The sequence below is a fragment of the Protopterus annectens genome, chromosome 14.part0 (assembly GCF_019279795.1).
Source record: "Protopterus annectens isolate FY-2018-M chromosome 14.part0, PAN1.0, whole genome shotgun sequence".
Classification (NCBI taxonomy): Eukaryota; Metazoa; Chordata; order Ceratodontiformes; family Protopteridae; genus Protopterus; species Protopterus annectens.
In genome coordinates, this window is record NC_056748.1 from 975060510 (window position 1) to 975083063 (window position 22554).

Genomic DNA, 22554 nt, shown 5'->3' on the forward strand with positions numbered 1-22554 from the left:
TAAGGCACAAAATTGACAGCGAGGTACGTTGTGGTCAAGGTCTAGGCAAGGAATATAGTACGAATGAAAATCTTTATGAGGTATTTGCTTTCCACAAAAAATGCAATTATTTACTTTTACTGACATCGGTTTAGAGCAAGAAAAGGTTTTCCCAATGGGGCACTTAGCTTTTAGTTGAAGACATTGGTTCTGAAACTCAAAAACAAAAATTTCAGGATTCGGCCGTCCGGCACTTGCGAACTGCTTCTGCTTTGGGCACCACATGGCAAGAAAGACTGATGTAATGAAGTTGGCTGCGTGTTTTATACCCCTGATGACCTGACATCACGGAAGAAGAGACAGCAACCGATGCAGGACCCAAGACTTTGTTAATCAGGCCGACTGAGGGCTACCTGCAAGCAGATAACCTAAATGTAATGACTGCAACAGTGAAACACGAAGAACATCTATCTTCTTTGTACAGAATTTACACTTGTCACACATGGTGTCCTGTTATTATGGATATGCAGACAACAGGATGGAAATACAAAACTGTACAGATGAGCACTCTACCTTCAACTATTCAAGTGTACAGTGAAGTACAACAGGGCTTGACCCACCATAATACAGATGTGCATGTCTAGGGATCACAACCAATCTATTAGGCATCAAACCAAGGGTTTGAAGCTGGGTGAGGGTCAATGTAACACTGCACTGGTAGGTCTACTAAAATGGTGTTTAAATAATGTAAAATAAAAAATAAACACACACACACACTTTTCCCTAGTTTCTGAATCCTGTCATTCAAGAAAAAACAAGAGGGTGGTCGCTTGTTTTGCCAAAACCAAGCTGCAAAATGAACTAAACAAGTGTCTGAAGCTATGTTGTACAAAACAACCAGTAAATCGGACTATTTTGGAACTATTCTTAAATTATAGAAAACACAGCCATTTTGCTTGAATAAACTCTGCTGGTAATTATGATGATTCAGTAACCTTTTTAAACCAAAGAAAACATAAATAATAATGCTAATGGAACAACATAACATTCACAATAGGTATACCTTGCACTTGAGTGGGGAGGACTTCGACCAGGAATCTGAAGTGGTGAGAAGTGTGTTTTTCTTCTGACCAAAGCGATGCCTGCATGACAGATTTTTATAGAACATATTAATAATTAAACTGATTAATATGGAACTGGATTTAAATATCTGATAATGTTAACACTTAAGCAGATGAATACAAATGTTTATATATATATTTTTTTTTTCTCTCTTGAAAGTGCTAAGATAAATCAGCAATTAAAATAATGCATTTAGCACGATGAAAGCAAATGCAAAGAAAAAAAAAATCTCTACATAATGTCTTTTCTTCTAGTAAAGCTGCCTTTGATGTTTATAAACATCCCTGTTTCAAGCAAAATTACACCATGGTAAAAGTTTCATGAAAACTTTCATTGCTTTTGTCACCTGGAAAGTGTAGAAAGAAAACTGGAAAAAAAATATGAACTTAATGTTTCCGACAGTAAAAAATGTAAAACTACTGAGCTAATGGCTGTGTCTTACTTCACACCAGATGGTACTGTTGAGCCCCGTCGACTACCTGACCACGAGGGTGTCGAACCACTTGTTCCTTCGCACTGTTGGCGAGAGATCTTCAAAGCTTTCAAAGCCTCTTGGGCTACTCTGTTTGCTTCGGCTTCTACTAAAACGTAGTCAGGATTAGAAGACTCCATGATTGCATCATGTTTCATCACACTGTGTATTCCTAGTTTTAACAGGAAGGGCAAATTTCCATTATTTCTTGTACTTGGTGTACAATAGTGAATTTTGTGGTAACAATATAACGAATACTACGACTGCCTAGAAAGAATAACAATTATTGCACAAGAGCCTATTTTATAATATTAATGATTATAAGGATATTTCAAGTATGCCCTCTGTTTTAACCATATGTTAATCCCAAATCATATCCAACTGTGGAAGTCCTGTGCCTGTTATCTGTAAACTAATTGAATACATAAAAGAAATGCACACTCTCTCTAACAATACAAAGCGAAAGGACGTTAATACCACAATAAGGAAATAACATACAATTAACACTTATTAAGATGATATTTCCTTATACCCCCAGTGGTTTCTTGCTTGAGAAAACTCACTACAAGAAGATTTACGGTGCATCACTGGAGACATCTCTTGTGAATGTGCAGTCTGGACTTCTCTGGAAGCATTTATAGTTATACATTTGATAAATGAAAAGTTCTGAACAGATACAAACATTTTGTATTTGAGCTCAAGGGAGAAAAACTTTACAAGATAATAACAAGCAGTACATGTATACAAAATTACAAAATGTTTGTAGCACAAAAGACAAGCAATAACAAATGGAGAAACAAAGCACTGAATTCAAATTAAAAAACTAAGTTACAGAATCTAAGAGTTATAATAAGTCAACATACATTACATGCAAGCAAAAAGGATAAGTAATCAGGGGAGATGGTATAACAGCAGTGATCTTTAGCATAAATTAGGCAAAGGTGACATACATAACATCAGGTGACTATACATATCCTGCATGACACCATGCATGAAACCAAAGGACTAATTTAATGAATTTATGTAAACAGAGCGTTCTGAAAGGGGAGCTTAGTAGGAATTACTGTACAGAGCAAGAAAGTTTATTCCAGAGCGTGGGAACTATGCCAAAATACACAGGGCTTCCAAAATGGTTCATGTTAAATTATAGCAAAGAATACATTTGCTGACTGCTGCTGTCAGGCTGGTATATACCACTCAGTGACAGGACTGACTGCAGCATATTTATTACCACATTAAAAAAAAATTAGATGAGCTAGCTTTAACTGAAGTAGCATTACATACTGAAAAAAATCAAGCCAGTACACACATTTGAAAGAGAGAGAGAGAGAGAGAGGAAGTGATATGCTCTTCATGCATACCCAGAAGCAAGCGTGGCAACTGCTCTACAGCTTTTGTTCAGAGATTCAAGAGACAGAATCTAGAAAGAATGCAAATCGGTTAAAATACAAAATATGCATAATGGTAATTGGAAACATGGAAAGGTCAGTAAACTGGTTTGCTTTACAAAGGTCAAGCCCTGGCTAACTTTCAGAGAAGCTGCCAAATCATACATTAAACTTCACATGTTTGGAAAAACAAGCACCTAAACATAATACTTCTATCTCCCCTACAAACTCTGAGAATCTCAAAAGTGATCTTCAGTATTACAAAAATTAAAATGTCACTCAAGTCCAAAACAGGAAATTTAAAAACTTGCTACTACAGAAATAAATTATTTTCCCCTGATGTGGAAGACAGCATGCCCTCCCACAGCATTACTTGCTACCTATATATATTAACTCTGAGGTCGTTGCACCTTGAAGCAGAGGGAATACTTTCGCATATGGAGACCTCAGACTATGTACATATTTCTGTACATTTGGTTACTCTGTGGAGATAATACTTAATTGTTCTTGGCTTGAACTGTTGACAATGGGGATGACTGACTAAGTCAAGCCCCAGGGTTTAAGCACTACGAATGAAAAACTTTGAGAGGGAACTATTTCCCACACTCTGGATAACTGTTCATTTTCTCAAACTTAGAATCATACAGTTACGCTGGCTACAACTGCAATCAACAATAATCAGGAAAGAAAACATTTTCCCAATGTGGTACTTATCTAAGGTCAGGAAGCAGGCCGACACACAGGACTGACGGCATTAACACAAATCATGCATCTTCTCATACTGTGTAATACGAAAGAACTAAACATGGCACTGCCTGACATCCTGATGCCCAGGTGGGAGGTAACAGCTTTGGAAGTTAGGCTAGCTCTTGGTTTCCTGCAGGCAGGAATTTCCATAAATTATGACTGCAATAAGAATACTATAATGAACATCAGTGTTATCAGCTCTGTGCAGGTATTTCGGCATGAGTGGTGTACTCTACACAATTCTTGGATGTTTTGGTCAATTAAATGAGCAGTGTAATACAGCTGAAAAAAAATAACTGAAATAGCTATAGAGAAGCCACAACTGGAGGCTAGGTAAATATTTAGCACATCTAGAGATGGAGCAGGTACATAAGATGACACTGTTTGTTAGTTACACTAATGCAGTGGGACACAGGACAATAATAGCCGGACACCTGTCTCAGTAATTCAAAAGTACAATGCATGGCTACCTGCTTTTTATGTAGTGTCAGCACTACAGAGATACCTGGGCAATGCAGACAACAGCATGTCTTCTAGGTCTGAGATAGGTGTGTGTGTGTGTGTGTGTGTGTGTGTGTGTGTGTGTGTGTGTGTGTGTGTGTGTGTGTAACCTAACTGCACAATCTCCCAATGTAACAAGGCAGGGAAATGAGACAACAGACATCCACTAGCATGCAACCTGATGCCAGTGCATCTTAATGTCGCTCACGTACACTCGTGTGTCACTCTGCTGTCAATACTGCATAATGTACCAACCTGCATTCTATTGTCTCAAGTCACATGGATTAATTAAAAAATGTAGACTATAGCAAAAGCCTCCGTTATTTTCAAAAGCCTTTGTGCCCTTTCCACCTTCCTCCTAATTGTTTATCTGTCCCATTGTCTGCCCTATAATTTTGGAAGTGTACTTCTGAAGACATAGTCACCACTTCTTTGATAAAGTGTAAGACAAAAACTGGAATAAAAAGTTACGTATAAATTTGATGTAATTTTGTCTTGGTATGTATATCTGTATTCAACATCATCTGTGATGAATGTGCCACATTTTGAACAAAATGAACGGTTAACAGAGATGGAGCCTGGACGATCATTTTACAAAGCTACTGGGGAGTTCATTTTATTTTTGTTACTAATAAATTAACACATTTATGTATATAAGCAAACTAGCTAGCAGAGAGAAGAAAAAAAAACTATGATCAAAATTAATGAGACTGTAACTATGAAATTTGAAATTGACTCCTGGCAAAATAATTTTAGCATCCTCCAACTGCTCAAGTGCAAATTTATTTTGAACTGGAATTTTGGAATCAGGCTGGGCATGAAAGAAACATCGAACTTCTGAAAGAAAATTCTTAAGTTGGGTCTAACTTCTTGAGGCTGTGCACAGTGCTGCAATTGGAAACATACAATTCATTTTGAAAACTGTAATTTGCACAACTCCTGAAAAGCACAACATACAGAAAGACATGTCTCACCTGACTTTTTAAAAAGTTTTTGCAAAATGTAGTCGTCACCCTGTTTCTCATCTTCTTTCTGATCTTCTTCAACAGCAGTCTCTCCCTTGACATGCAGCTGATGTTTCACTAAGTGCGGAATACGCTTCCCTTCAAATCTGCTGTCCTTATGTTTCTTACTTTTATGCTTCTTTTTACCAAAACCCTCTGAAGATAAGTTGCACTCTTGCATAGCCTGATGTTTAACTTTATGTTTGTGTTTCTGACTACTAACTTCTGTCAGTGCTCTTGGACAGGTAGAAGACATGCTCCCCAAAAAGGGTGAAGAGTCTTGCAAAATACTACATTTTGGTTCTGGTTTTCCTACCTTACTGCTGTTAGCCTCTTCAGGTTTATGTTCAGAGTCTATACATTTAAATGCATTTAGACGTTCACTTTTATTAGCAGATAAAACTGGTATGGAAAGTGTGTTAATTGAACACTGACTTTTCTCAAAAAATACTGCTGAAGGACGTTTTGAATCTGGGGTTTTAGATTTCAAATGGCTATCAACTTTACGTAAGTCACAAAATATACTGGTGCTCTCATGGCTTCCCTTGTCTGGTGATTTCACAGTTACTTTTTCTTGTTCATTTAGAGAGGTCTGTATTAATTTTTGAAGCTTAGGAGAGGTGGGGTCACCAAATATGTCCATCTTTTTGGGAGTGCAGGACTTTTCCTGAGTTTTCTTCTTGAAACGGATGGGCACTTTTACCTCTGAACCAGTTCCTATGGGATAAGAGATAATAAAAAATACTTTATCATGGCAATTACGTTTCTTTCAGAAAGTTAACAAGGGATTTTTGAACAACAGAAAACAGTCTGTTCAACTCTATACAAAGTGCACTGCTAAGATATATTAACTTCTAAACTTAAAAACTGCCACAAGTTTGCATATGATAACCAGTCTCAATACAGGTATTTCTCTGTATTAGCCATACTTAGGAAGGACATGGCATACAAAATGTGAATTAAGGAGTGAAAACATGCAGTATGAGCATTTAAAAGCAATCAATACTTCTACAGTTCATAGGACTAACGCTTATGGGGCTTAAATCAACTCTTCATTCTGAGTCAGGATGCCACATCATCATAGCCAAGTTCAACCATTCCACACTAAGGGTATACAGTAAAACTTCTTCACAAACTTGCCTAATTATACATGGTGGCAAACATGTAAGCCGTTTTCCACATGCAGACATGCACATTTAAAATCTCCATTTCTTCATATTTACTGTCTTTTTCAGTACCATTCACCCTGCATATTGATCTTTATGTTTATACTTCAGTGCTCTAGTTACATGGAATACAGCAACAGCCTCGAAGCAATTTTGTTTTTCATAGATTTTGTCTTTTCATACAGTGCAGTTTATGTTCCCTCTATACGACTCATCCCAGACATTGTGTAGTGTTTTCTCTACTTAATTACAATGACAGTGCTACATAGCTCTCATCTCCTTTGCTCAAGAATCAAGGACAGAGCTATAAGTCTTCTTCTTCTTTCGGCTGCTCCCATTAGGTTCGCTATAAGTAATGGGGATAAATGCTCAAACTCAAGGACAATTTGTAAATGTTACTGTAATTTATGTTAATAAAAGAAAAGTGTTTTTCTACATGACAAGTAGCATGGAATTCTAATGTTTGGCATTGCTGACTGACTGTAATCCTCAATGAATTGATTTACCAGAAAATTAAGTGTTTTACAAGGACAGGGTAAAATATGAAGCATAATGAGGGACATTCTGCAAAGCCAGGGACAGCTGAAACTAGCGTTGTCAGTCGCTAATTTCAAAGCATCCATTCCTTTTCACTGAATGAGCATCATTTACACTAATCGCATTAACTACAGGCTGTTTAACACATTTGCACCCTCTTCTAAACAAGCTAGCTAAAACACCAAGGTTTTGTTAAGTATTGAAATCTGTGCTTTTTAATACCACAATGTGCCTTCCCCATACTCACCATGAGGTGTTCACTTGTTCTTTCAGTGTAACAGCCCTGCTGTTTATTCATAGCGGTGCTGTTACTTCAAAGAGATAGAATTGTATCTGGGGTAGGGTAAAAGGTGTGGCTACCCTGGGTGCACGCTGTCAAGGGGCATGACACCATGACTGAAAATACCAAAGTGGAACCAAGGCATTTCAATCAATACTCCAGTAATATAATTTAGCACTGATAAGATGCCAGCATTTATTCATCCAAGCCTAAATCCTTACGAGTCCCCAGGAATACTGGCTGGATAACAAAGAGACCAACACAACAGTCGTAATAGCACAGAACAAGGCAAGGCATCAACGCCACTCTATCAGCTTCTGGAAAGTGACTCAGCCGATGGAACAAAGGACCACTATCAGATTGCAAAGCAAAGACAGAAAGAAGAAGACAGTCATCAGACACCATTCATAAGGGATGACAGAAACACCAGTCCGCAGGACATCATATGCAGATGGAAGGATTACTTTCAACAGCTTCTGAAAGAAGAAAACCCCACAAATGCTGTACTGTTCCATACACAGCCTATGATAATAGAGGCAGACGAGCCCACCCTTAAAGTAAGAGCCACATTAAGGGAAAAAAAGTCAGGGAAAGCAACAGGCTCAGATGAGGACATGGCAGACATGGTCAAGATGCTGGGCACATTAGGGGAGAAACAGCTTCTGAGGGTACTCACTGCAGTATATAGAGAAAGGCATATTCCAGATAACTGAACAAGCATTCTAGTGCCAGTGCACAAGACAAAGGGGAGATTCACAACTGCGGGCAGTACATTGGTATCAAACTCCTATTACACTGCATGAAAGTTGGGGAGAGGGTGACATAAATGAATACGCAGAGTAGTAAAAAGTAAAATGGGAGATGAGCAGTTGAGACTTAAATCATGATGCAGCACAACTGAGAAGATGTTTGCAATGAGACAGAAAGGACAGAAGAAACTAGTATCAGAAGAGAGTCCAACTGGGCATTCCTAAACTCACAGAAAGCATACTGACAAATCACACGAAGTCTGACTTGGGCAGAAGATTCAAACTCCCACAAACATTGGTAGAATTTGTACAGGTTATTTACAAGGACCCAATGACACAAGTAAGAACAGTGATCAGATTTGTATGGGGGGTTCCAGTGGGAGTAGGTTCATCTCTGAGAGCAATGCAACAGGTCAGACTAGGCAGATCAACAAAGCTGCTGTATGCAGACAATGTGGCATTACAAGGAGACTCTAAACAGGAACTTCACTAATGACAGGGGAACGTGATGCAAAACTAAAGTCATACAGGTTGAAACTGAGTACACTCGTGATAGCCATGCAGCAAATAAGGGAAAGCAAAAGATGCTGAAAACTGAAATAGAAGGGAAAACAGTGGAAAAGGTTAGCAGCTTCACTTACTGGGGGTGGGGTTGAGAAGAAGGGAAGCAGAACACAATATGGTGAAGAACAGTTGGGAGAAACAAGAAGAAAATGAAAGGAAACAAGGATGTCCAGCAAAAAGATAGCTACATTGTGTGATAGAAGACCTGTGTCAGTCAGGCATGAATGTGTCACTGAATCAACACAGGTGCAACATTTGATGCAAAATCCTGACTCCATGTAAAAAATGGGGAATAGGGGGGTTGTTGATCATGATAAAGACTGCTTACCTGTTTAAGTACTACTGCAGTATAACTAACTCATCTCTGTTCTTCACATAAAGATTACGCCAAAAACTCATTCTTTGGAAAACACTTTCACTTTAGCTATTAACTCATTCACATCTATAAGCTGTTGAACGCCACACTTCTACCAGCCTACAAACAGTCTTAGATTTTTTAGCATTTTCTGAAAATCAAGTTAAACAACAAAAGTCAAATAAATGCAAACATCTTGAGAACAGTAAATGTTAAGAAAAGGTGCATAAAAGCAATATGTTTGTCAAAGTTTTCTTAACGATATAAGCTGGTACATCCACAGTTTCTACATCAATATTGTAATACATTAAAATTTAAAACGACATTCCTCTCTAAATGTTCAGATCTTGGACACTGTACAACCTAGGCATATGGTGTCAGCTGTACTTTTATTCAGAAGACTAAAGCTTTTACATACTGTGAAGACATTCTTTTACGAGTGCTTGCTTATTGAAATATTTCTAGAAATACAAAAAATGTGTCTATTTGCACAGTGACAGTGTAAACAGCACTCAATATTTCTCAAGCTCTACCACTTAAAGTGCAAATATCAATGACAGTTATTTCCAATATCATCTACTGTTTCACCTGACATTATGCTATAGTCTAAGTCAGCTGTTTTTGAACTATTAATGCACATACTGAAATACTGAATATCTTCAGAATTAGTAGCAAACACCTAGCAATATTTTCAGCATTCTGCATTGCATAGATAGATACATATACATGGACAGTGGCAGCCCATTAATGACATGTAACTCTCTCAGTTATGAAAACATGAATGTAAGCATGAACATATGAATACCAAGTAACAAACAGTGCTGAGCATCTCCCGTGCCACGTATTCTGGATTTAAAATCTTAATGTAATTTTTTTTCTTAGCTATCATATGCTGCCTATTTTTAATTAAGTAATTTAGCTAAGGAATCCAAGGAGCTATGGGTGTCAAAGTATCCAAAGGGTGCCGTAAGTGGGATTAGTTTAATAAGCATTTTTAACTAATTTTGGCAAAATATAATCTCAAGATGTAAAACTGACAGTGGTAATGTTAAGCTACAAGGAAAAGCACGCCTAGCCACGGTCGTAGGCGGAGACAGATTCCATTTTGAAACAAAGTGAAATTTGAGCAGGCAAAAACTGTAAACATAATTTTCTTAAGAGATACCTAAATGGGCAGAATTAAGTAGAAATAAGTCAAATTGCAAAGGAAAAAGATCTTAAGCCAAAACGTAACAGGCAAGACAGGCAACAGACAGTAAACCAGAATCAGGCAGGCAACTGTCAAACAGATTATGTAAAGTACTATATAACAAAAGATGCCTACCTGAATAAGCACATTAGTTTACTTCAGAGTCCAAATAAAGTACATTAGCTGGACAGGGCACTCAAATAATGGTATTCATTAGACAATTATCTTACTTAAGAACAGACAGAACCTAAGTCCAGTATACTGGAATGACAGCCAAGAACACTAAACACCTACTAGCCGGATAAACTAACTTAAGTTGTATAGCACCATTTATAAAAATCTACTTTAATCTTGGACACTAGAGTATATGAAACATCCAAGCTGCACATTTTTTCCACACTGATATTTGTCAGGTTTATTTTTTTAGCCACATGGAAATAAATGATATGCTTCCCTTTCTAGGCACAACTGGATATTTAAGTACTGTATCTCACATCAGTAACTGTCTGGATAAAGAGCTCATGCAAGCTCGAAAGCTTAAATAACTAAAAAACCTATGTTGGTTCAATAAAAGGTATTATATCCCTTCTGTGTCCCAATGTCTTTGTGTTTTCTGCCAGAGGACCAACATAGCATTTCTTTATTTTTTCCATCTGTTTAAATCTTGGTGAGTGAATTCACAATAAACAGAGCAGGAATACTCCCATGTTGGAAAAGGTGATAAAGTTAAATTTGCATTCCTTGGCAAGATGATTCTGGAGGTTTGCACAAAGTCAGCCTCATTCTTCATTAAAGACGGAAGATTATGCCAGTTGGATTGAGGGATTTAAGAGGAGGGTCTCCTTCGGTCTATTATTCTGACTCTTCAGTGGATGTCATCCTGAACTTAGGATCTTACAGAATAATGGAATGACTTAGCTTCAACTGTATTTGTTAGAGGTAGCTGATAAGAGGTCTTGTACCATTAAAGATTCAACCAACTGGTACAGGGCTAAACTACAAAGGACAGAATTCCAGACGTAGTCACAGCAAAGTGGAGTGGTAAGGGGTGTTAAGGCGAAGGCACCACTAGGCATCGCTTACCATGCCACTGAGTAGATTACAATGCGGAGAGACTAAGGACACGAAAAAACAAAAGACAATGGTATGGGTATCAGGGGAGTGGACTAAGATGAAGAAGGCAAGACAGTCAAGAAAGAGTCACAGGATGAAGGAAGTAAACAAGATTAGAGGTCATGGATACAGTACTTCAGGCTATGGATAAGGGTATTAGCAAAGGGTTAAATGACAGGCAGACTAATATGGTTACACAGGAAGGTTGAGCTGGCAATTAGAACAAAAGACAGAGCAAACAAGGGGTAGAAGGCAAGGTGCAGTGCAAGGAGGCAAGGCAGGCTGAAGGGCAGCAAAGGCAGATGCTGAAACCAGAAACCCCCTACACAAGAAACATGCTGAAAGACCTAAAAAGAAACACTTCAGTCTGCAAACAGGATTGTAGAAACTCTCAATATTTATTAAGCACTTTTCTCTAAACCATTCAGACACACTTAATAAGAATGAACTCACCCCCACAGACAGAGACAAAAAAATAAGTAAAAAATCAGTAAAAAAAAAAAAAAAAAAAAAAAACGTAAACAAAGTCACGTGAGTAAAATTTAAACACCATAACAACACGTTGCATTACACGTAATATATTAAAAAATGCAGTCACCTAGATAAAATATAAAATACATAAAAAAACAATGTCAAAATATCAGAAAGGTACATAAAATAAATATGAATTTATAACCTTACTGCACTTAACGTTACAAAGCTGTTAACTGAAACTTCCTCATTAATCTGAGTGTAGAAGCAGCATTAAAAAAATCTGCCAATACAATTTCTGTGATTCAGGTAGGATATCTAGTCACCCCCCCTATGAAATGACAGTATTTTTTCTAAAATAAAAAAAAAAACTTAATGAATGCTCTACAAATAGTGGAATGCTTATATAATGCATTGATAGTGTCAAATCTTCTAATATTATAGGTGTGTTGGTACATTCACTGCCTTCACATTTGTTCAGTTTTGCCTATCTAAACGGCCTGGTAAGAGTCACATGTTGCTGCATATATCAACCCCTTAGAACCACAGATGAACTTTCCTTTACAGCAAATGCTAGGGAAGTTGGGAACCCACAATTTAGTGCCATTACTAATGCAAAAACTGCATACTCCACATTTTGACATTCTACCAAAAGTGTCATATCCAGGTATATTATGTCAACCATATTTTTGATATTTCTGCCCCTTTTGAAAAAAAAAAATTGTTGGAGCCCAACTTCTGTGTCAGATTTAAATTGCTAACAGCAGCTACATTCCATTTCCTAGCCAAAATTTCTTTAAACTCAGATAAGTGAATAATATAGGGTAAGATTATGGATGATCTAAAACTTTTGCTCACATCAGCTGAACAATCATCAGGGATGCGTGAATTACACAGTACCCCACCCAAAATGATTACTTCAAATCTGCCATAAGGTTTCCTTAAAATTTCCAGTTTTACTGCACCAAGCACGGCTGAAGGATATTCTCAATTAAAAAAAAAAAAAAAAAAACATTAGGACTAGGGTGTCTAACTCTTCATGAAATCTTAGTTCAACAAAGTCATCCTAGAAACCCCCTGCAATTTGTCCTTTAACTAACCTTACCTTTGGTTTTAAAGGATGATAGCTGGTAAGATTCAAATACAACACAGAAGAAGTGGGCTTAAAATAAATTGTGGACTTGTATTGACTCTCAGGAAAATTTTTACATATAATAACATCCAAATATGTACAATAATGTGTAAAATGTAAAAATTCCTTCATGAAATTAAGATAAGTAAAGAACTTAAGTAAACTGTCAGTACTCCGTCTCTACAATACAAGGATGCAATCCAGAAACTGCAAACATGATTTAACATAACCAAAAAAAAAAATCAGAATTAAACAATATTTGGACTCCCACATACACATAACCACACTGGTGTACATTGGGACGCAAATGGCCCCCATTGCTACACCTTTTTTTCTGCTTGAAAAATTCCCAATCAAAGTAATAAAAACATTGTTTTCTAACGCAGTGTATACAAAGTCAGTAATAAGTCTAACCTCAAGTGTGCCAATTGTTGAATCTGTAGTTAATGCTTCATAAACCACTCTCCATACCCAGAGAGTGAGGAACAGATATTGTTTGTGTCTTTTGGCTTTTCCCGGTTAGGGGTCGCCACAGCAGAACTCCAGTCCGCTAATGATTGGTAGTGGATTTTTATGTACTGGATTACCAGCCCTGATGCACAACCTTCAACGAAGGCACACCCCATTCATGTATGCCTCCACAAAGAAGACGCTCTAGCTGAGAATTGAACGGGACAACGTCTTGCTATGAGGCGACAACGCTACCGCAGCACCACCACCGCAGTCGAGGAACAGATATAAGTAAATCTATTAAATTGATTGTGACAAAAAATCACCTCTTGATGAAAAGTACTGTGTTTTAAAATATTTAAAAAAATAACACAAATCCTCTAAAATGTGGCCTTTGTCATTAAAAAAATCTCTTCACACTACAACTAATGAATGTGGCAAAAGTTTCTGTTTTAGATCTGCCAGAAGAAACTATAGTTCTTAAAGGGTAACAATGATAATCCTTGTGAAACCTGGATAAAAATGCTGAAATCCCGACTTTTACCTGAAGATAACGCTTTCAAATCAACGTGCCTCTCCAATTGTAGGTCACATAAAAAGGCATCAACGTGGCTGTGGGTAATACAAATTTAATACTGGGAGAAAGCTTCCAAGTCTATTAGTGTCTATCAATAAATCCATAATTTTTTCAAGCATAATCGTTTTAACCCACAAGATGAAAGAAAGCCAGCTGAAAGCTTCAAAACTATGCTGCTATTCTTTGGAGACAGAATCAGAGTAATGGTAAGTCATAACATTTGGTTAGATTTCCAAGCACTACCCTGTCTCATTAGGAAGGTGGCAAAATCAACAACTATCATTTGATAAAACATAGCAAAATTAATGCCTACTGAATACAAGTGGAATACACAGCCTGAGTGCAATATATAATATGCTGTACTGAGATATCATATTAGACCACTTATAATGAAGATGCTATACTGAAATGGTGGAAGCACCTTACTTGGTCGAGGCACACTTACTCTAAACCAGTTTATCCTCAACACTCAAATGCGTATATGTTTGATTATGGCAACTAGTTGCAGACTCTTCTGCTACACATTTACAAGGGAGTACTTAAATGTGAGCTGCACTGTAGAATTTAATTACAGCAATGGCTCCAGAAAGCAAAAAGGGGGAGACCTGAATCAAAGGAGACCTGCTGTTTGACGTTCTTGAAGATACTATCACAGTACAGTGCATTTCAGATGTCACTACAGCACTGCACCAAACCAAGATATGCCTGAAGGAGGACCCATGGTGGTGCTTAAAGTTTCAACTTACACCTACAGCAGGAGGGTACCAGTAAGTGTTACTGGTACTGTGTTCTGAAATGAAGTCAGAAGTGCAAGGGAAGAATGGTACACTTAACACAGCAACAGGTGAAGAGCTCTTCAAGTCCTATGGCCATCACCATCGAACAGATGCCCGAGACTGCAAACAGTGAGGATGCTAAGTCAGATGAAGTGCAATGTCCAAACAATCATAAAGGACCCAGCAGCCAGGATATTACTAGTAGATCAAAAAAAAATACATATTACCAGTAGACCAGATTTTAAAGTTGCTCCCAGTAACTTAGCAATGGGAAGGTGTCTAGCATCTTCCTATTGTTAAACCACTGAAACAAACAATCCAGCAATTGAGAATGGAAAATGAAGGAAAAAGAAAGTCTTCTCCAAAGGTCCTTTTAATATCCAGCTTGAAGAACTTCGACTGCGAGAAAGGGATATTTCCTCATTAAGCAGGTGTCTGAGGATGAAACAGTAGAAAGGATCTCAAAGGACATGCAGCCATCTCAGTTTTGTCTGGCAGATTGGACCTTTCCAACAAATGACTGTGTAAACACAGCAGATGGGAAGGCTTCAAAGTTCCTCAAAAGCCATTTAATGGCCCTACTGTATGCTTTCACGGCTAATAAATCAGAAGCATCACATTATAGGTCAACTATTGGCTATTTGATTTGGGCAAAATAAAGGGGATGTTGCTACAAAGTATGTGTTGACTGACTAAGCAGTCATTAGAATAGTTAGGCAACACTTCCTTTGCATGAAGCAAAGGGCTGTCTCTTCCACTGTGGACAGATAATATGAAAGCAGCTTCAATCTCAGACTACACCAAAGGATTATTTCAGAAATCTCAAATTCTAATAGTGTGAAACACATTATGGCACTAACCCTCTGGTGAAGTGCCTTCTGGCTTTCTTACATGATACCATGGCGACCTGCCACTCAAAAACACTGCTCTGCTCTACTCCTGGAAATTATACAGCTCAAAGTGCTTGGAGAATGTATGACTGAATGACCAGATGGCTACCTCATAAATGGCTGGGGTTAAAACCTGTTCAAAAAGGATGCCAAGGTGGAGGCTGACCTGGTAGAATGTACTCCCACACATTCCTAGAGATACCTGCTGATCTCTTCATAACAGAAAACAATGCAGTTAGTCAGTCACTTAGCATCTGGTACAAAATTGTTTTTCCTTTCTCACCAAGCACAAAAGGTACAGTAAGATTGCTCGTCTGTTAGGTGGATATGGTCCTATCAAAGCAGTACCACAGTGCCTTTGGACATCCAACATATGAAGGATCCTCTTCCCTTTATTCTGAGTTTCAGGAAAAATACTGGCAGTTAGAGTAACTGGCTAAGCGACATCTCTTTCGGGCATAAAGGTTGGATTTTTCTGAGACTGACCTTATCCCTGTGGAAGACTGTGACCACCTTATCACTGTGGAAGACTGTGACCACCTTATCTCTGTGGAAGACTGTGACCACCTTATCTCTGTGGAAGACTGTGACCACCTTATCTCTGTGGAAGACTGTGACCACCTTATCTCTGTGGAAGACTAACCACCTTATCACTCTGGAAGACTGTGGCCACCTTATCACTCTGGAAGACTGTGACCACCTTATCACTCTGGAAGACTGTGACCACCTTATCACTCTGGAAGACTGTGACCACCTTATCACTCTGGAAGACTGACCACCTTATCACTGTGGCAGACTGTGAACAGTTGCTTTGCCATTAGGCATGCAGCATCAAGATCCTTCTCATGCATGCAGATGTCACTAAGATAATCTTCTTCTAGGGCACACAGTTGTGCAATTCTGTGGTTGTCATCTAAAATGGGTCCAAGGTAAGTTGATCCAAGTTTTAATTCAGGTCTCAAGGAAAAGGAGGGATAGCTCTTCTATTTGGCTGCAGCTGAATCCAGTTAATATCTGCTCAATCAATTCCACTCCTGTTTCGGGTGAGGGTAGTGAAAAGCAAGCAGATACAGCTGAAATGCACTTTTATAGAGGACTATGAAAGTCTTGTTCCAATGAGGTCTGATAAATAAGGAAGACCGAGAGGTACTTATGCTTTTGATGGGTTCTTCATCCTTTCGCACCAAATGAAAACTCTTCCACTTTCCTGACACAATTTCCTGAAATTACACAAGAAAGGTAAGATGTAATACAAATGTCACAATATACCATGCCTCTCAAGTGTACCTCATTACGAGAAATGTACCTCATTTGGGGTCTTAAAAAGTTCATGTTCCTTGAAGTTCCAATAAGTTCCACATTGAAACGGTATGTAACACATTCAGTTTTGGGAATTTTTTAAGTGAAATCCATGGTAAATTGAAATAAATCATATTAATTCATTAAAAGATCTTATTTATAAGTAAAACCAGCATATTTTAACCATCCTATGACCTTCCTAGCTGAAGTTGTTAGTAAGCCATTAGTACGTGTTCCACATTTTGCCCATTTGTTCCACATTACGAGGGCTAGTGTTCCTCATTTTGGGGGATAGAAGGTTGAGAGCTATGCAATATACTGTTACAGTGACAGAACTTTGAAGAAGATAAGTAGAGACAGTCACCAAAACTGTAACAAACGCAGGAACAAGACTCAACCTGAAATCCTGGAGACTAAAGCCTGCAGGAGGAGATTTTTCTTTCTATGTATTTAGACGTTTCCTCTGTTTGACTCTTACTGGACTTAACATTCTTCACTGAAACAGCCTTCCCTTTACTGTTTCTCTCTCTCTCTCTCTCTCTGACTCCTCAGAATAAATATGGTTCGTGAGGAAGTTGACAGGACTAAGATTGACTACTATCCCCAAAGTGACAGGAAGCGCCTTAACTCCAGCATCAATACAGGGAGTAGCTCAGCTCTGTCCTGAAGTAAATACCCAGGAGTAATTGCGGCTTGCTCCCCATGAGATTCAATCACATCCATTCATTCCAGTTTCTTAGACAGTAATGAAGCCCCTCTGTGCTTCTGCTTTTGTTAACAATTGAGTTTCTCAGTTGTTTGTGACAAGATACTGAACACAGGATCAAAAGAAGCAGAGGAAATGTCCTGAATCTCTATGCCCCATAGAGTTTGCTAAGCATTTAGCTCTTCTTATTTACTTAAAAGCAGCGAGAGAACAAAGTTCTTAATGTTGCATTTGCATCCCGAGTAGGACAATATAAATAAGGGAGGGAATCTGACAAAAACAAAAGCATCTGTTTGTGACTTTCAAGGGATGTCATATGTCACAAAAACAGAACAAATCTGTCACTTAACTATTGTTTATTTTAACCTGCTAAAAGAGTGCTGAAGCCTTAACTTACCAATGGTACTAATAAAATTAAGCCAAGTACCTGTTCAGTTTGGTTGGCAGAAGAGAACTGAGAAAATTTGGTGGATTGCTCTTTTATAACTGGGATGACCTGTAATGACCATGGAGCAGGAGAGCAACAACAAACTCTAAGACTAACAACCACTGAAAATATCTGGCTGAAAACTGACTGACAACTGTCTTTGACTTCTTTCCAAAATGAATGTATTTCCTGCAGTAATGATCCTAATGATGGATATCTTGGATTTTTACAGCTTATGACAATTCAAAGCAGCACACTGCTCCCTACCCTATGTTAAAAAGGGGGTAACAGCAAAGACAAACAGGAAGCTACATGAAAAGGTGAACTTCAAGGAGAAAATGGCACTCTCACTGCTATGTGTGGCCCAGTACACACAATACTAAAAACCTTATGATGGCGCACACAAGATCTGCCAGCACAATTAATAGAGCTTATTACATTTCCAGTGTGTCAAATATTTATTCACAAAACAAAATTTAAGAAGAATACAGAAAAGACACTGGTCTGTATCTAGGATATGAACAAAAAGAAACAGGACAGTACTCTACAGGGAGTCAAACGCACATGGTCAAGAGCTATGGAGACTGGGGAGGGGAAGAATCAATGGTAAAGTAAGGATTTTATTTATGTAATACACAAAGGGTGATGGGACTCTGGTTAGAATTACAAGAGGTTATACAAGGAGTAAATAGCTTGTATGTTTAAACAGAAAATCGTGAAAATACAACAGCATGGAAATCATTATAACCAATACTGCTACTAAAATAAAGTGTAAAACTGGTAGGCTGAAACTTTTGACAGTCACTTACAATGAAATTCAGTTCCATCTATGACAAGCACATAAAAATACAACACATTTTCTGTTCCAGTGCGCCTCACTTCATCTAAACAGATTACAGCAAAACATAAAATGCAATGAGAGGAAAACTATTATTATTCAATAATACATCTCTTACCAGCAGTGCATTAACATTCCTAATAATAACCACCTGCATAAACTGTCTGTGATGTAGAGGAAAGGAATTGATCACAAGTATTAGAAAATTCTCTCTCAAAAAAATCAAGACTGCAGATTCACTGCAGTTTCATATTCTAATTGTTAATTCGGGAGATCTAATTCCTAGATGAAACTAACTTACTTTTATCTAGTATTACTCAAAACAGACAACATAATACATGAAGAACTGCACACTGTCTCTATGAACTCTTTGTGTCTCAGAAATGAGAGGTAATGCACACAAGATTAATTAAGCAAACAAAATCAAGAACACTAGTTACAACATAAAACAATGAATCTTGAGTCTAGGTAAAGTCATTTTGAGTCTCAAGCTTTTTTTAACTGCTGCTTCCACAGTGTTGGGGAACAGGAAAGTAACTTAAACCTTTGTATTCTGCCTTAGAAAAGCTGTGTACATTTTCAATGCTGGCCGGAAATTCCCCCAAATAATTACACATAATTAAGTGAACATTTCTTTAATTCTAATACACCAAAGACCTATTATAGCCCTTTTATATCTTAAAATGCTTTCATAAGTTTTAACCTACCTGCAAAAATGGCACCTGTTTCAGTGTCATGAGTTCCATCAGGGCTGCTAAGAGTAAAAAGTTCATAAAGATCATTTGACTTGAAGAAGCGCCTTTGTTTAGGGTCCTTTAGTACACGATTAGTTAGAAACTGCTTAAAGATTTGCCTAGAATAAAGATAAAATAATGATTTTAATATGTCACTGGTGTGCCCATATGACAATGCAAATCCAATCCTAATATTGAAAAATTGAAGAAAAACAAACACTGACTTACTAAAACCTCACCCTGTAGAACCGTAAAGCAGTGGGAAAATACTTTTGCTTTATAAGCACTACTAAAATTACTCCATTAACCTTTCAGCAACCTGAAATATCTGTCTACTTCAGGGATTTAGAATAATGCAACAGTCCCATAAGTCACAAGGTAATCATCCAATGAGTCTCCATTTACAGTAAAATGACATCAAGCTTTAATGTCAGTTATGAGCTCCCATGAAAAACAATGAAAGAAGGTGCCTTCAAAATCAGGATTTTGAACCTAGAGAAACACATTTCCTTTTTTCAGGTTTGAAAGTATCCATTAGAAAAATAAGGTAAGTTTTATTATAAATTAACAGGCCTGCTCACAGCTCTCAACTGTACAGATTTTTGCAGAATGTCTAGATTTTTTCCTCATATTTTTGGACTGTTTTTCTTAATATTTTCTGGCAAATTAATAGCAAGTCATTAAAGATTGAAGTTAGAAAATACTGACAGAGGCTTCATACCCTTCAGAAAATTCATGCTAATTCAAAACCTGTTATTCTATCAACTTTCTACATTTTTAAGAGCAATTTTTAAAAATTTTCCCTATTTTACTTATGGCTTTTGTCCAGATTTCTTGCTCTAAGAGACTGAGGGGCATGCACCTGCTATAGGCAAGGGTGTAGCTAGACATACTCTGTACTCTACTTAGCACAATTTTCTATACTTTAATTAAAGAAACCGTGTTTTTTAGGCCATACTATGTCCACAACTGTATAAATTAATTCTTCCAATAAAAGTTTCATAGATTGAAAAATATTTATTTAATTGTTTTATAGGGGAAAGTGATGCAAACGTTTAACTGCTAGGGGAGAACATTTCAAATTTTTAACTGACAGGTGGGTTGGGGGCCAGCAATAAGAGCACATGAGTATGAAATTATATTCTCTGGCGACACACCTGGCTTGACGAAACTTGAAATCCAACAAACTACGTTTTACAAATAACACTCCTCAGAACAGTTTATAATCAGAATTCAACTGAATTGCAAATGGCAAGCAAAATGGTAGCCATTAAAATAACCAAACCAAACCAAAGCATTCACAAAACTTTATGCAGATAAATAAGTACACCTGTCACACCTAGATATACAAGAATGAAAATGCTAAACGCAGTACCAAGTAATTCTCACAGTGCAAATTTTCTCTTGTACATCCTAAGCACTGCACCAAAAATGAATCAAAGGGAGACTGGATTTAAGCAGTCCCATGTAGTCTGGCAATAGTACATGTGTTTTTTTTTTTTTTGAATCCTTGTCCAGCTACAGATTGGGATGTTAAGTCTATGATAGTAGTATCACAGATCTATGAAATGAGTGATCACAAATTCTTAGCCACACCCATATGGCTGCATGTATATTCCTGTTTTATTTTGGGTTACAACTGCCCGGAGGTATGAAATATCAAAAAGCAGCATTGAAATATAAGGGATTTTAAAAGTCACACATTTCAATCTCTTGCTTTTTAAAAAAAGGTACAAGACTACAAAGAATTGAGAAGTAAAATGTCTTACCACATAAAACGTTAATTAATGAACAAGTAAGCAAAAAAGGCAGACATTAAAATGACTGGTGTAATAAACTTTTCTGAAGACATGTTTCCAACATTTAGAAAATTACATTTTTTACAATATTTACTGCTATTCACAAAACAAGACATTAAATACATACAGTGAGAAAACATTAAAGATGAGCTTTAAAATCAAATAAATGGTGGCTGTTACTTTGAAATGCAACTACTAAGCTATTTCAAAAGTAATCAGAAAAAAAAAGTACAGTCAAAGCTCACTGTATCAGCAACAAGGATGGGGGTGCGAAGGCACAGTACTGCAGAGGTCAACACTGTTGCTTCATAGCACTTGTTTCAGTGGTTTGATTCTTGTTTGTGGTGCCTTCTCTACAGTGCTTACATGTTTCTCCATATGTTCATTATGGCTTCTGCAGGGCTGTCTAACTTCCCTGTTCTTAAAGACATGCAGCATGTGGATTGCTAAGTCTAAATTGTTTGTTTGCGTGTGTTCCATGAGGGACTAGAGTACTGTTAAGTACCGACTTCCTGCTTTGCAGATACTACTTGGCAGGACAGGCTTGGGTTCCCTACAACAATGAAATGGATGAATGCATAACGAAGATGAATGGAAAACAATCTTTCTTGATACAGATTAGTTTGAAAAAAAAAAAAAAAGTATAAACAAAAGTATGAGCAACTGCAAGCAAAGCACTTTTAAAGAGCTGGAGGCAAATGCACAAATGAAACTTTCACCAATGCAAGATAATTTTAAATCAGAACTGTGAGTGAGAAATAAATTACATCCAATGATATGAAATGAACCAAGGCATGAAACTTTACATTTCGGCACTTTTAACATCTGAAATAACAGATACTTTCTTATTTAATCAGTTGATCTAAAAGCAGACACTCTGGTGAATTAACAAGGTAGTTCACACTACCTTTTGAGTACGGCTCTGTATTACTTTTACTATCAGAAGGGCCTAGTCTAGGAGCCATGTGTATCCTACACTGGTACATGCTTTGATGTCATGTACTGCACTAGGAAAGCACTGCAAGTTCCGAAGCCCACTAGTCTGCCCCTAACCACAGAGTGATATGACACTTGTATTAATTATAAGGACACGCAAATGAAGACATGCATGACACACGGGCAGTGATGGGAGTAATATATTACTGTAATATAGTACAATTTCTAGTAACTACTAATATAACTAGTTACTTTTTCAAAATAGTAATTATTACTTTTTTAGTAACTAGTAACGTAAATGTGTATTACTTTTGAGTTACTTTTGCTTAAACCAGTGAATGTCCTTCTATTCA

The 22554-nt window shown here is 37.4% G+C and overlaps 1 protein-coding gene across 1 annotated transcript in view; it reads right to left on the bottom strand.

Annotated features, from left to right (window-relative positions):
• ERCC6 (ERCC excision repair 6, chromatin remodeling factor) overlaps positions 1–22554 on the bottom strand; it is a 1256800-nt gene that overhangs the window by 38451 nt on the left and 1195795 nt on the right. The window contains exons 19-22 of the mRNA XM_044056771.1: positions 19440–19585; positions 5184–5930; positions 1544–1745; positions 1043–1121 (exon numbers count right to left, since the gene is read on the bottom strand). Of these exons, the coding sequence (XP_043912706.1) occupies positions 1043–1121; positions 1544–1745; positions 5184–5930; positions 19440–19585 (1174 nt within the window). The remainder of the gene's footprint in view (positions 1–1042; positions 1122–1543; positions 1746–5183; positions 5931–19439; positions 19586–22554) is intronic.